The 13,448-nt window shown below is 30.7% G+C and overlaps 2 protein-coding genes across 2 annotated transcripts; both read left to right on the top strand.

The window, feature by feature from the left end:
• Nucleotides 1-1,390: 1,390 nt before the first annotated feature.
• LOC113393271 (pancreatic lipase-related protein 2-like) lies at nucleotides 1,391-11,228 on the top strand. The gene is made up of 11 exons (XM_026630066.2): nucleotides 1,391-1,923; nucleotides 2,134-2,251; nucleotides 6,015-6,162; nucleotides 6,703-6,864; nucleotides 7,130-7,225; nucleotides 7,302-7,449; nucleotides 8,081-8,307; nucleotides 8,703-8,868; nucleotides 9,162-9,300; nucleotides 10,433-10,624; nucleotides 10,873-11,228. Exons 1-11 carry the CDS (start codon nucleotides 1,821-1,823, stop codon nucleotides 10,958-10,960), a joined length of 1,587 nt encoding a protein of 528 aa, XP_026485851.1. The 5' UTR covers nucleotides 1,391-1,820; the 3' UTR covers nucleotides 10,961-11,228.
• Nucleotides 11,229-12,033: 805 nt separating this feature from the next.
• Nucleotides 12,034-13,195, top strand: LOC113393363 (THUMP domain-containing protein 1 homolog). The gene has a single exon (XM_026630209.2). The coding sequence runs from the start codon at nucleotides 12,192-12,194 to the stop codon at nucleotides 13,050-13,052; it is 861 nt and encodes a 286-aa protein (XP_026485994.1). The 5' UTR covers nucleotides 12,034-12,191; the 3' UTR covers nucleotides 13,053-13,195.
• The last annotated feature ends 253 nt before the right edge of the window (nucleotides 13,196-13,448 follow it).

Below are 13,448 nucleotides of genomic sequence, written 5' to 3' on the forward strand. Positions count from 1 at the left end.
TTAAGATCGTGATTTTTCCGTAATAACTGAATACAGTTCTATTCCATTAAAGATCTAGATTTATAGGATATCTATTACGTTTATAATTAGCATCCTAAATATTGTCCCCCATAGTTAAATCAAGTAAATAGCAGTGGATAACATCAAGAGGCTATGTCTTGCAGCCGCGGCAAATCTCGACGTCACACTGTCGTGATTGTGCAGCATCCATTCCTACTTCCCTTGTCTGATAGTGAAGAAAAATAAATCTGTGAACTGATTTAGATAATTTAATAGTGCTAGGAAAGCAAAAATCATTTTTTAGCGACGGCATGATGTTTGGCCAATACTGGTTACAAAGAAGCAACAATGAATTTTCTCAGTTTTAAGTCTGATCACCATGTTATTGAGTTCAGTTCTACAAATTGTGTATCGCATACTATTAAAAACGGTAATGGATTAACCATGCAAGTTGCATCACAAAGTGAAGTCCCTTCTAATTGAGGTACATTAATGATAGTACTTCAAGTCTTCTAGTCTTGTAATATTGTCGTCTAGAACATCCTTATAAAAATCCAGAAAATATTATAGAGATACGGAACTGCCTTTTACATGCTTTAGATAGTCGCATGTTGGAACAATTATCTCCCTTTTGTTTCTCAAAATAATTTTCTTATTAATTTTATCGGATTGAAATACAATACTTATGTATTAATATGTAGTAGGCAATATTACTCAAGAATATATGAACTAATATTACATGAACAGAAATGGCCCCGTCCTAGTTTTATTATGTATGATTTAGATTCTTGAAGATGGTTGCGATGGTAATACAATATTTATTGGTTGTTTTTTACTATATAAGTAAACAACGATATAACTGTGTGATTATTATACATCTGCGTCTTGTCACGTCTCATGTTTCCCGCGCATTCCATTTATCTCTTGTCAGATTTTAATTAACCTTAGGTGTTCACGTCTATCAAAACAAATTGTGTCCATTAAAGGAATTTACTTTTGTTTATTATAATAATGATTCAGTTGTTTGTGTAAAGTTTCTCAAATGATATTTTTAAAGATTTTATCGTGTTACAAAGTCCATTGGTTGAGTTAATTATAAAGGCTATCATTATTTACTACATAAGTGTGTTTTTTATATTGGATTTTAAAGTTTAACGGGAAAGTTAAAAAATAAACAATTTCGTCAACGTCAGTGCCGGATGTAATGTTTACGATATGTATTGACAATTAAAAAAGTATAATGAACGAATAATGTACTTAATGACAATTTATATATTAAATTTGAATTTGTATTTGACTTTAAGGTATGTTTTCTTTTTTTTTAGTTTAGTCGGTTGATTTTCCCCCTCACAGCGTCATCCCGTCTAGACGTTTAAATTAGAGGGTAGATAAAATCAGCACGGTAATCATTTGAGACAGATCGTGGTACACTGTTCGTAATCATTAATTATTGTATTCACAATCGAGCAGACTGTTCGTGCGTCAATAGCATTTAACAAATAATCGAGTACTGATAACGTCGTAACCCCTCTTATCGGCGTATCCCGGAACGTCTGCGAACTACCAGCAATGCGGATCTATTAGTCCATGATACGTACCGAAGGAGGTTGTATTCAGTGCAATAACTATGAACTATATAAACAAGATACGCCTTGAAAACATTCATTTCACACTCAGACGAGTTATTAGTTGTACGGCTTAACGATACATAAGAATTAAATTTCATTACTGATAAAGTACAGTGACACAGGCACGTAGGTCGAATTTCGGGTTCATACAACATTGTTTCGGCAAAACACTCGTCGGATTGACGTTTCAACATGCTTAACAAAACAAGCGCGACTTTGATGTTGCAGACCATTATGGTGTTGATGGAAAAACAAAATTCGACCGGTGTCACCAACTTTCCTAGCACATTCTATGGTTAGTTCATTTTATGATATAATTAATTAGTTAAATTTAATGACTCGATGATTATTTAACAGTTTGGTTATTTTGTCTGGATAAAACAATAAAATCAATTTCGTTCTATTCTGGTTATCATATATTGTTTTTAACAATGTTATTAAAGTTATATAAGTATATTTTTTTAATTTATGACAAAAATTCTAATAATTTTAATTGTATTATAAGAGGATGCAGAGTTGGAGCGATGCTACAACCCTTATGGTTGTTTCTCGAAGGGCTACCCATGGACGGAACACCGCCCTGACAACTATTTCCCCGTGTCTCCTGAGTCGCTGGGTGTTCGGTGAGTGGATGAAATATGTTTTTGCCCAAACTATGCCGTTTCTGTGCTTAATTACTGCTTTAGATTTTAAAATAATTAACCGCGAGTCTTATTAAGATAATAATTGCACAATATTTGTACAAAAAAAGATGAGATAAGAGAGCCCAGTGGTTAGAACACATGGATCTTAATCGATGAATTCGAATTTGAGCCCAGGCAAGCATCACTGATTTTTTTGGTCCTTCGTGTGTTTATAATTATAATTCATTTCGTCCGTAAACCGAAACATTAGATTCTGGTTTCCAGCATAGTCGGATATAATGTATCTGCCACATTTGTATCCACCGAACCGCATAGGAGTAACTCAGTCTATTAAGCTCCAAACCTCAAAAAAAGAGGAGGCCTTAGCCTAGGAGTGTAACATTTATAGGCTAACTGGTTTAGAAAAAATAGAAAACGATCAAAGATTTAGGTTGAATATTGTTTTAAATTTTTCTTTTAATGAAAATTTTGATCAACAACTAGTAATATCAGCAACAACTGTAAAAAGTATCAACTGAATCGGATTGCATACGGACATTTAGAACAAGGTAGGTACAAACGTGTCTGGAGACAATACGACGAGACAACAAAACTGCTCAAACTGTAGATTAAAGCTCATTTCGATCAATTTCATTAAAGCACTTTTAAATCATTGAGTTAATAAACAACATAAACCAATATAGTAAGTCTATAAATATGGCCCACTGCTGGCCTTAGGCCTCTTTTGAATAGACCATAAATCCTAGTATCTATTTATAGAAAAGGTAAATTGAATAAATTCACGCTTAAATATATTCAGTTAAAAGGCGAGACCCGTGCAGTCAATGGGGTAAAAAAACGCAGTTCAAAATAAATAAAACTATGACTCAAGTCGTTTCATTCCCGTTAAATCTGTAATAAACACTATTAATTATACATGATAAGTTATTGACTCTTATATAATTGTTTATTTATTAATATAACTTTTACTATGTTTTAACTAATTTATATGTTTCACATATAGGTACGTGTATTATAAAAAGCAATGTAACTCATTTTGCCCTATTTTTTAAAAATCTTGAAAATTGTTTTTAATAATTGTTACATAAATAAACTTTATGTTGTTATAACTTTTGATAGATTCAATATTTTTTTATAAAACACCACAATTTAAAAAATATATTGTTTTGGTTTTGTTAACTTAGAAATAGCCATAGAGACACTTCCTTTTTATTAATTTGTATAAATAGACTAATACTGCAATCATAAAAATGTAAGGATTGTTTATCTGTTTTTATAAAGAAATACACACCAATCTGATAATCCTATTGATATGATGAAACTTAAACAGAAATAATTATAACAAAACTTCTTCAATAACTGTTTTTGGAGATGCAGCTTACGTCAACGTAGGTAGATGAAGAGAAAACTGCACTTACTAAAACTTTGTAGAAACGATTTGTCGATAGATCGAATAAGATATCTAAAATGCTTACGCAAAAATCCTCAAGTTATTATAATTATTTTGATTATTTAATTATTAATGCATATAAATAATTTTGAAGTAAACATTATTTAAAGCTGCTTTCTATTTGCCACAGGAAATGTGCTAAATAAAAAAAAAAACTATATTTATTATAAAATAATATTCGAGATTTCTGTTTGTTTTATTAACTAGTTGTCATACGGGGTTCCTTTCTCGTTTTAGGGTTTGTTCGTCAGGTTTTATGTATAAAAAAAGTAGACTCCTTGGTGTTTAAGTTTGCTTCATAACTCATCAAATTCGGTTCAGTAATTTTGCCGTGAAAGCGTAACAGACTGGCCGAGTTACTATCTCTTTTTTTTTAATACTGCCTATTGCTTTTTCATCGTTTATTTCTGTTTTATTATCATTACGGTATCAAACTACATTGTATTTATAGTCGGTTGGATTTTGCGTTTACAAGTATTTATTTATAGGAGTTAAATGTGTGTCATCGCACTTGAATATTCTAATATTAGTCTGCGTCTTGTTTTATCTATTTGACCGAATTTAAGACCTTTCGTCTATGAATTCTGGAATAATTATTAGTAACTGCATACAATGTGATATGATTATGATAGTTTGACTATAATGTCAGTAAATATGTTTTGATATGTGTTTTTGTGTGTCACAGACACGACATGAATTCTGATTGAATGAATAGTTACGATATTAAATTGATTTTATATATACAAAAAAAATAATAAACTTCTTTTTCTTTATATAATTATTTGTATCTTCGATTTATATATAAATAACATATAGTAATAAGTCTTTGTCATATATATTAACTGTATAATTAAGAGATTGAAAACATTTTAGAAGGTAAAATGTTGATTATTTTTTTGGATATAGGTACCTTCGCTTTATTAACTCTTATTATTTAAATAAATACAATGAAAGTACATAATATAATAGAACGCAACGATTCTTTTTTTATATAAAGTAATCGATCCTATCGGATTCGTCAAAACGTCTATTAAGAAAACTCAACCAGTTCTTCAACTATTTGGTAGAGAATAGAATACATAGAGATTTAGGTATATTATCATGGAACGCGATTAAAACGATATATAAAAGTCTACATGTTGTTGTCATGCGATTGCTAAGAAAAAATAATCCGCTCCATCACATTCGATGAATCGTAATTGACTTTTTTTTTTCAACTATTATTACATTTGAAATAATCTTATTTCTTGTTGATAGTCGAGGGTACACACCCTCGACTTTATGATGTCATTAGACGTGTAAAGATAATTCTTGTTTATTTCAGACTCGTAGTCAATCGTACGAAGATTGATAAGACCTTTTTAATTGGGTATCGTTCAAGTAATCATTTCATACGATGCAACATGCGCATCGTATTCGCAGATTAATCTATATTTTAATTATTTATTTATGTATATATGTACTTTAATTTATTTAATTGCAATTATTATAAGAAAAAATATGACGAACTTTACGTAGTGGTCCCCGTAGTATTTGTATTACAGATTTGTTATTATTTTCTAAAAATATACTGAATACCTAATGGATTCAAGGACGTACCTACCTAGTATAGAGTTTGTTAATATTTAATTGTAGTTCTGTTTATTAAACTCTCAATTATCTGAACGAATTTAATCGCCTTATTTTATGTATTTATTATATCCATAAAATTCTTGATCCAAAAAATAAATTATGAAAAAATAATAAGTGCGCACATTTCGCATCTTATAATATTTGTAGGGATTAGAGTACCACTTGTATACGTGTAAATATGAATAACATTGTTAAATATGTTTATGACTGCTTTGCCCCTAAATCTTTCAAAGTACAGCGTTACTAATTAAAAATATAATACGGTTCATTGTGATAAGACGGGGGCTCGTCCGTGACATCGTTCAGAGACAAAACACTTATTTGTCTCATTATTGCATTGTGACGTATTATCAATAAGTAAACAAGTCGGGCTATTATTTGTAACGTGTACTTTATCATAGATTCGAAAGGGTCTATAAACCTTTGGACTCTGCAGGGTTTGTCGTGGGTATAAGATAACGAAATTATACTTAGAAATAATATTTATGAGCCATTTAACGCTTTAATTATCAATGCTAACGTTAAAAACATTAAGTTTTGTGATTGCTTGAATTTCAGTTTATAGCCTCGATAAAGATAAAAATATAAATAAATTAGTTAGCGACTTTTGGATTTTTTAGGTTTTGATTGTAACTGATTGATATTATTTAATTGTTGCAGGTATGCCGTGTTCACCAGACGGAATCGTAAGATACCAGTGTTATTACAAGCGAAAGACACGGCTAAAATACGAAATGCTAATCTGGATTCAAGGGGGCCATTTTATTTCATTTCTCATGGATTTTTGGAAGGCGGACATAAACACTGGGTTAGAATTAAATGATATATACGAAAACTTATTTTCAATTTTTCAATAAATTAAATTTTAAGATATTGATATTATAAAATTAATTAAAAAATGTGGTATCTTTTTCTGTACAAGAAAATAGATAATGAAATAATTTGGAGTTAGTATTCGTTAATTTTTATACAGGATATAATTTAATCAAAGGGAATGAGATTTATACATAGAAAATTTTACTTATTTTTACTAAATGTTAAATTCCTAACATTAGGCTTCAATGTGATTGATGAAAAGAGTAACTACAGATCTATTTACACGCGAATTAAAAAAAATAACGAATATAAACTAATTTATATTTTTTGCAAACTTCACATCTTGCAATTTTGATTGAATAGATCTATACCGAGTTCTTTGTTGGTTATTTTTGGTAAAATCTACATGGTGACTCAGAGGTAGCTTTAAATTTAATTATTACCTTAATTTAATTTGAATAAATTATAATTTTGGTTATGATCTTGTAATTTATAAAAAAAAAACTAAACGTTTAACTCTAAATTGTTATAGATTCAAAATATGGCGGATGCACTTTTAAATTTACAAGGAAATAACGCAGCAACAGTAGTTGTAGTCGATTGGCGTAGAGGTTCGCAGCCACCGTACGGCCAAGCGGTGGCCAACATCAGACTTGTTGGTGCCATGACCGCTTTTCTCATACATAACATATACGTAAGTAAAAAGAACTCCAAAGTACTATAATTATATCTACCGATTCATGAGTCAAAAAGTTTTAGTAGTATATAGTATTCTATTATATTTGTCTTAGAACCACTTTCGTTTCACTGTCTTTTCTACCCGCGTGCCTTTTTCTGTATATTTGACGACGTGTATGAAAAACTTCAGGACGATCAGTTTATTAGTTTAAATGTGAAAACGTTACAAATAAACAACTCACGTATACATTTATAACCAAATAATTTAATTTATGTTACAGGACGTACTACGATTATCAGATTTGGATAATTTTCACTTTATTGGCCACTCATTGGGAGCACACTTGGGGGGCTATTGCGGGCATACATTACAAAAGGTAAACTATATCTTGACGATACAATGTTTATGGTAAGTTCTAAAACTTGATTCAAAATTGTTTTTCCTTTTTTCAGAAATTTAGTCTTAAATTGGGAAGGATAACGGGCTTAGATCCTGCTGCGCCATACTTTAGTAATACCGTGACTTTAGTGCGCTTAGACAGATCAGATGCTAGCTACGTTGATATCATTCACAGTAATGCCATGCCCTTGTACTTCTCAGGTAAGTGACATATATTTAAAAAATGAAATAATTACAAAAAAAAAATACATATTTTACGTCTTCAATGTAAGTTATCGTGTTGACTATTTGTCACTTATTTATTTATTAATTGTTATTGATATACTTTATTGGTTGCAAAGTAAGAAATAACATGTTTGGAACCACTGGAAGATTGATGGCTCATTAAAAAAGTCATAAGTCCACCCGACTTATGGTTAATTAGCCTTCTTTTCTAGACAATTTGATCGAAGAGAGATAAATTTAATTATAATCTGGGTAGTTAGTGCAGCCATAGACTTACATACAGATATTTAATGTACTAGTTGGGAATTATAAGTAACTTTTAATCAGTGATTTACCAGTAGGCTGAGTCTTAAGTCTAGGTCGGCAGATTGGAGGGGTGGTAAATGTAGGGACCAAATTTATTTTATTACGTTTCCTACGAAGTGAGTTCTTACAGAATATCAACGAAGTCCTCGTTATCTATAAGATAGATTTATAATTAACAAAAATATGTAGGTGTCTATATTATATAGTTCTGCCTTCATAAGATTTTTATATATTTATTATATAAAAATAACTATTTTTTTTGTGCTATCGTTTTTTTTTTAAACTCGTATATCCGTTTCAGGTTTCGGTATATCGGAACCGATCGGTCACGTGGACTTCTACCCGAATGGCGGTTCGATCCAACCGGGCTGCAAGAACGACGCGCCGACCTACCAGGACATGGACAACGACATGTACAAACAAGTCGTCAGATACGTGAGCTGCAACCACGAGAGAAGTTACGAGCTGTTCACTGAGAGTGTGGCGCCATCTTGCCCTTTCATGGCTATCCAATGTAAATCATATGAGGTGAGCTACGTAAGCTTGGTTTATTAATATAGTATTCGTTTAAGCTCAATGGTTCCGCAAAAATGGTCCGTTTATCTTATTCGCTTCTGGATTAATGACATCCCGTAACTGCAGGCACAAGGCGAAACATCGTTTCTAAGATTGTGGTGACGCATTGTCGTTGAAGGGATAGTTAATATCTCTTACGATGTGCATAGGTGGCGGTCGGTCACTTAGCATCACGTCTACCTTGCCAGATTGTCTACCTATTTTATACACATTATTTAAAAAAAAAAAACAAATTTATTTGGAGGTTATTTTCCAATAAAATTCACGTGTTTTAGTCAGATCCATTCTCGGTAAATAATGCTTTGTTTGTAAATTATAATCGATGTGTATTATTTATTCAATTTCAGGCATTCTTAGAAGGAAATTGTACAACGTGTGACCACAAGCATTTATGCGTGCCGATTGGTTTACATTCCCAAAGTTCGTATAAACAGCTCCAAAACGGAGGACTCGTGGATTCGAACAACAATATTGCCTTGTATTCATTAACTGGAAGTGTAAAACCATTTTGCAGTAAGTATTTTCATATCAGAACTACATATCAATAAGAAAACGAAATTCACACTCATTTGTCTAAATCTAAAGCGGGTGAAACAGCTAAACGCAGCTGCTATACATACTATGTTTTAAGACTATACTATAACAACATCTCCGAAATACGCTGTATCTCCTGGTATAGTTTTTATATATATTGCTTTACTGGTGTTTTCAGTTAGGCAATACAAAAGTAATCTTCTCCTCTTGTATCAGTACAGAAGTAATATACTTTATATATCTAGCTAAATGTGTTGTTTTTTTCATTTCAGGGGTACATTACGAGGTCACATTGAAAGTGTCCAATTCGACTGAAAGCAGGATCCACGGTCCAGATGTCGGAAGAGTTTCCATTACACTCGTTGATAGGAATAATAATAAAAGTGATCACAAGTTTCTGAATGATGAACAGTAAGTCACAATTATTGCCTAGTATAATTATTATTATTTAGTTATTTAATTTTTCGCTCAAGCATTCTTACGATCGCGTCTTTACGCGGATTTCGTTATTGCATCATCATAATTATAATTGTAGAGTTTCAGTGAAATAAATTCAGTAATTACATCACCCGCACCATAATATGTTATTTGCTAATACTATTTAAAAATACATATATAAAATTATAAGCAAAACTAGCTGTTCCGACAAGAAACCAAAAGTTTTGATTAGAATATAATTAATACTTCAAATCAACACAAGTGTTAAGAATATGACCCATACTATTAAGAACTAAAATATATATAAAGATTAGACCTTAAAAGTTTTATATACCCAGCACATATCTGTTTATTTAATAATATTTTTGTAATAATTATATAAATCTGTAGGTACTGTGAGTGTACACGGAACTCATTTATCTTTGTTTATATAATACTGATTTTTGTTTGACACTGCATTGTAAATGAGTTGTAACTTTGCGACGTATTGATAAAATTAATTAATGACGTCAATTAATATACGTAAAAAGCTTTTAAACAAAATATTTTTTGTCTAAATACATTACTATCAAATGTATAAACAATAATCATTATTATTGAACTGTAGCTGTTTTCCTAATATGATATTTGATAGGTTTTTCATCATACGTAATTCAGATAAAGCATTATTTTTGATAACTATGTACGGTTAGCAAAACAGATATACATATATAATTTAAATTTTAAACTATAATATCTAATTATCAAGGTTTATTGGTAATTAAACCTCATGTGAATAAATAACAATTAATTTTTAATATGTAATAATATTAGGAATTAATTGTTTTACTTTTGATTAAACTTTAATATTTTTGAAAATCCTAGCTTACTTATCATAACTTTAAAAATATGTCTTATTTGTTTATTCTTTTGGTTTGGATTATTAATTCAGTACCTTGTAGTTGACAAATTATTGATCTCAGTTGTATTTCGGTATTTTAACCAAGCATAATCATTCATCCAAATATTCCTTGTTCGCACATCTAAGGGTTAGAAAATGCATGTAGCATGCAGTTTGCCTTGTCTATGCAACTTAAAATAAAAGTTTAATTATTTTTTGTTATAGAAAGTACTACAAGCCCGGAGATTTAGATAAAAAATTGATACCATTCAAGGACACTGGACACCCGCCACTATCAGTTATTGTTGAATGGAAATATGAAACAAACCTCCTTAACCCAATGACCTGGAGATTACTTAAATCATCTAGCATTTATATTGAGTACATAAAATTTACATCTATCGAATATAACACTATGTAAGTTTATTTATAACCAATTTAAATTTCTAATAATATTTAGCTATAAATCCTTTGAAATTTCTTAGAGATGCAACTAAGCAATTTAAATTCATTAAAAAGAAAAGAAACATATTTAAAGAAAAAAACTATATTAATAAGTTGAAGTCAAAAGTAGCAGTAAAATCACATATTAATATTGTGCTCAGTTTTTAAATAGGCTAATTTTAAAATTTTAAATTCAGTGATTAATTTTTATTTTCTTCCAGTATCACTGTATGCCCGAAACTCAAGAAACCCGTAGTTACGAATCTACCAACAGTTATGAAAACCAAGTATTGCGTTTTTGCAAAATAATTTTCCAGACATTTTGATTGAAACATATTTTCTAGCGGCAGAATAAAACGTGTTAGCTATAATGAAATAAAGACGTCTACTTTAACGCAATAGCGAAAATTAAAAGTATTGTAATAGTATTTTTATTAATTAAGATTTATTTTTGTTATAGAACCTTTATTCAATGAATTACAAATTAAAATATGAAATGTACATAATTAGAAATATTTAATATTTAATATAAATTATTGTAAGTATGTAGTTCCATCAATAAAATTACTGAAAATAATGGTCGTTCTATGTGGATATAATTCTTACTTTTTCTACTGATGTAAAATATTGCCATTTCGTAAAATGCTACGCATAGGTGGTTTTTGAGGCTACCTATCCGCCGGTTCAGAGAAGAGAGCAACGGAGCTGTGTTTTGCAAATTTGGATCAATAGATTTGTATAAAGCTCAAACTTCGCTCAGAGGATATAGTTTTGTAAACCCGAGATGCCGTCGTATGTGCAACTTTTTATAAATCTAACGTATCTAAAAGCACGCTGTTGCCAACCTTGGACTTGTCACGTGCTATCGGCCTAGCTCCTCTTCGCTTAATCGCTTTAATGGACAAACAGTTCATAAATCTGCTTCGCATTGCTCATTTGCACAATTCTACTTTCTTACTCCGCGTCAATAGACAGGCAATCTAAACATGGCACATACATAAGCTGATAATTGTATCGTTTTAAAGAATGATCAGATTATTTCTCATTGATGAACTAACGATGAACAACGTAAGATATAATAAATTAAGCATATCCAACAATGATTAATTAGGTAAAATTTTACAAAACGTTACAGTTAGTATCAGAATCTGGCGCTTATTAGTCTTGGAAATAATACAGAGCAGATCATTCTGCGGCAATTTTACATGCAACACTTACCGATACTTACTTTTGAATGAGCGACGTATTTAATTATTTACGCCGAAGTATAAGAAAACTGTAATGTATAAAACTTATATAAAATAATGTATTAATGACAAATTGCCTTTATTATAGATTTTAAAATTTTAGACTAGCAACATAGCTCTTGAGTTCCATTCCCAACTGTCATTTCTTAAAGTCACATTTGACAACTGTGTTAGCATGGGTGTATCTTCGCTGTGTTATTATGATTTCATAATTCAATTCACGTAATAAAAGTTATATCATATCTTATCCTTTGAATCACTCCTGAAATAAGGTGTAAATTGTTGGAAATACAATGGGCGATAACAGAAAGAAGAAAAAATTCTACTTTCGTAAACGAAGAAATAAATATTTCCTGGAACCCGGCTTTAGAGGCTTCTTCTGCACATGTAACTTCAGGGAGAAAGACTGTGTAAAGGAGATGTACAATTTATTAAATGAGTATGCAGGTAAATTGTACACTGAAGACTACGGCTCTAAGCCAACATCTGTTGATTCCGACGAGCGATCTGACACTGATACAGACAATGAGACTGATATTGGAGATATGCTTAGACGTGAAGTAGATTCAATGAGAAAAGATTCGCAAAAATCTCTTAAGCATAAGAGATTTCAGGTCGTAGAGACAGGTGTATCAAACTGTATTTTTATCAAAACGAATTTACCAAGCCCTGAGGAATTAACAACAGCTATCATAAAAGATTTAACAACGACGAAAGTGCAGAAAACACGACACGTTTTACGTTTGCTACCCATAATGGCAACTTGCAAAGCAAACTTGCCTGATATAATGGAATCTGCAGGGAAACTCTTTGATAAATACTTTTTGAAGGAACCTTCAACATTTGCAGTTATTTTTAACAAAAGGTTAAATAGTAGTGCCTCTCGAGATCTTATAATAAAAGAGCTCGCTGATTTAATAGTACTGAAGAATGGTGAGAACAAGGCAGATTTGAAAAATCCGGGCCTTTGTATAATAGTGGAAATAATAAAAGGCATTTGCTTATTAAGTATTGTGGATAATTACTATTCATATAAAAAGTATAATTTACATGAAATAGGTAAAGAAGAGGTATGCGATGATTCCGGAGAGACAGAAGCTAAGAAGTTTAAGTCTGACATATCTCAGGAAGAAGAGCAAAGTAAAATTGATTAATAATGTATTTCTCTTTGTTGTACTTTAGTGTATAGGTTAAGGCAACCTGGGGCCCCAATACCAATTCTTGCACCAAATTCTTCTCTATTTCTTATCTTTTTAAATACATAAATGTTTACTATATAAATATATGTGTAACTGAACTAATTGTTTTCATTTTCCTCCAGTAGTCTATAATAGTTTTAAAATATTATTAAGTTACATGATATTTTCATGAAGTATTTATATAATTTTGAAGGCTACAAAACTAAAGAATTCATAACAATATTATATAACACTAATACATGTCACATAAGGTGTGTGATGTAAGAGTTAGGTATACAAGACTTATATAACGAAAACATTGAACACTACAAAGTAGCAACCACCTATAAACCTTAAATAGACATAAATAAA

The sequence above is a fragment of the Vanessa tameamea genome, chromosome 6 (genome assembly GCF_037043105.1).
Source record: "Vanessa tameamea isolate UH-Manoa-2023 chromosome 6, ilVanTame1 primary haplotype, whole genome shotgun sequence".
Lineage (NCBI taxonomy): Eukaryota > Metazoa > Arthropoda > Insecta > Lepidoptera > Nymphalidae > Vanessa > Vanessa tameamea.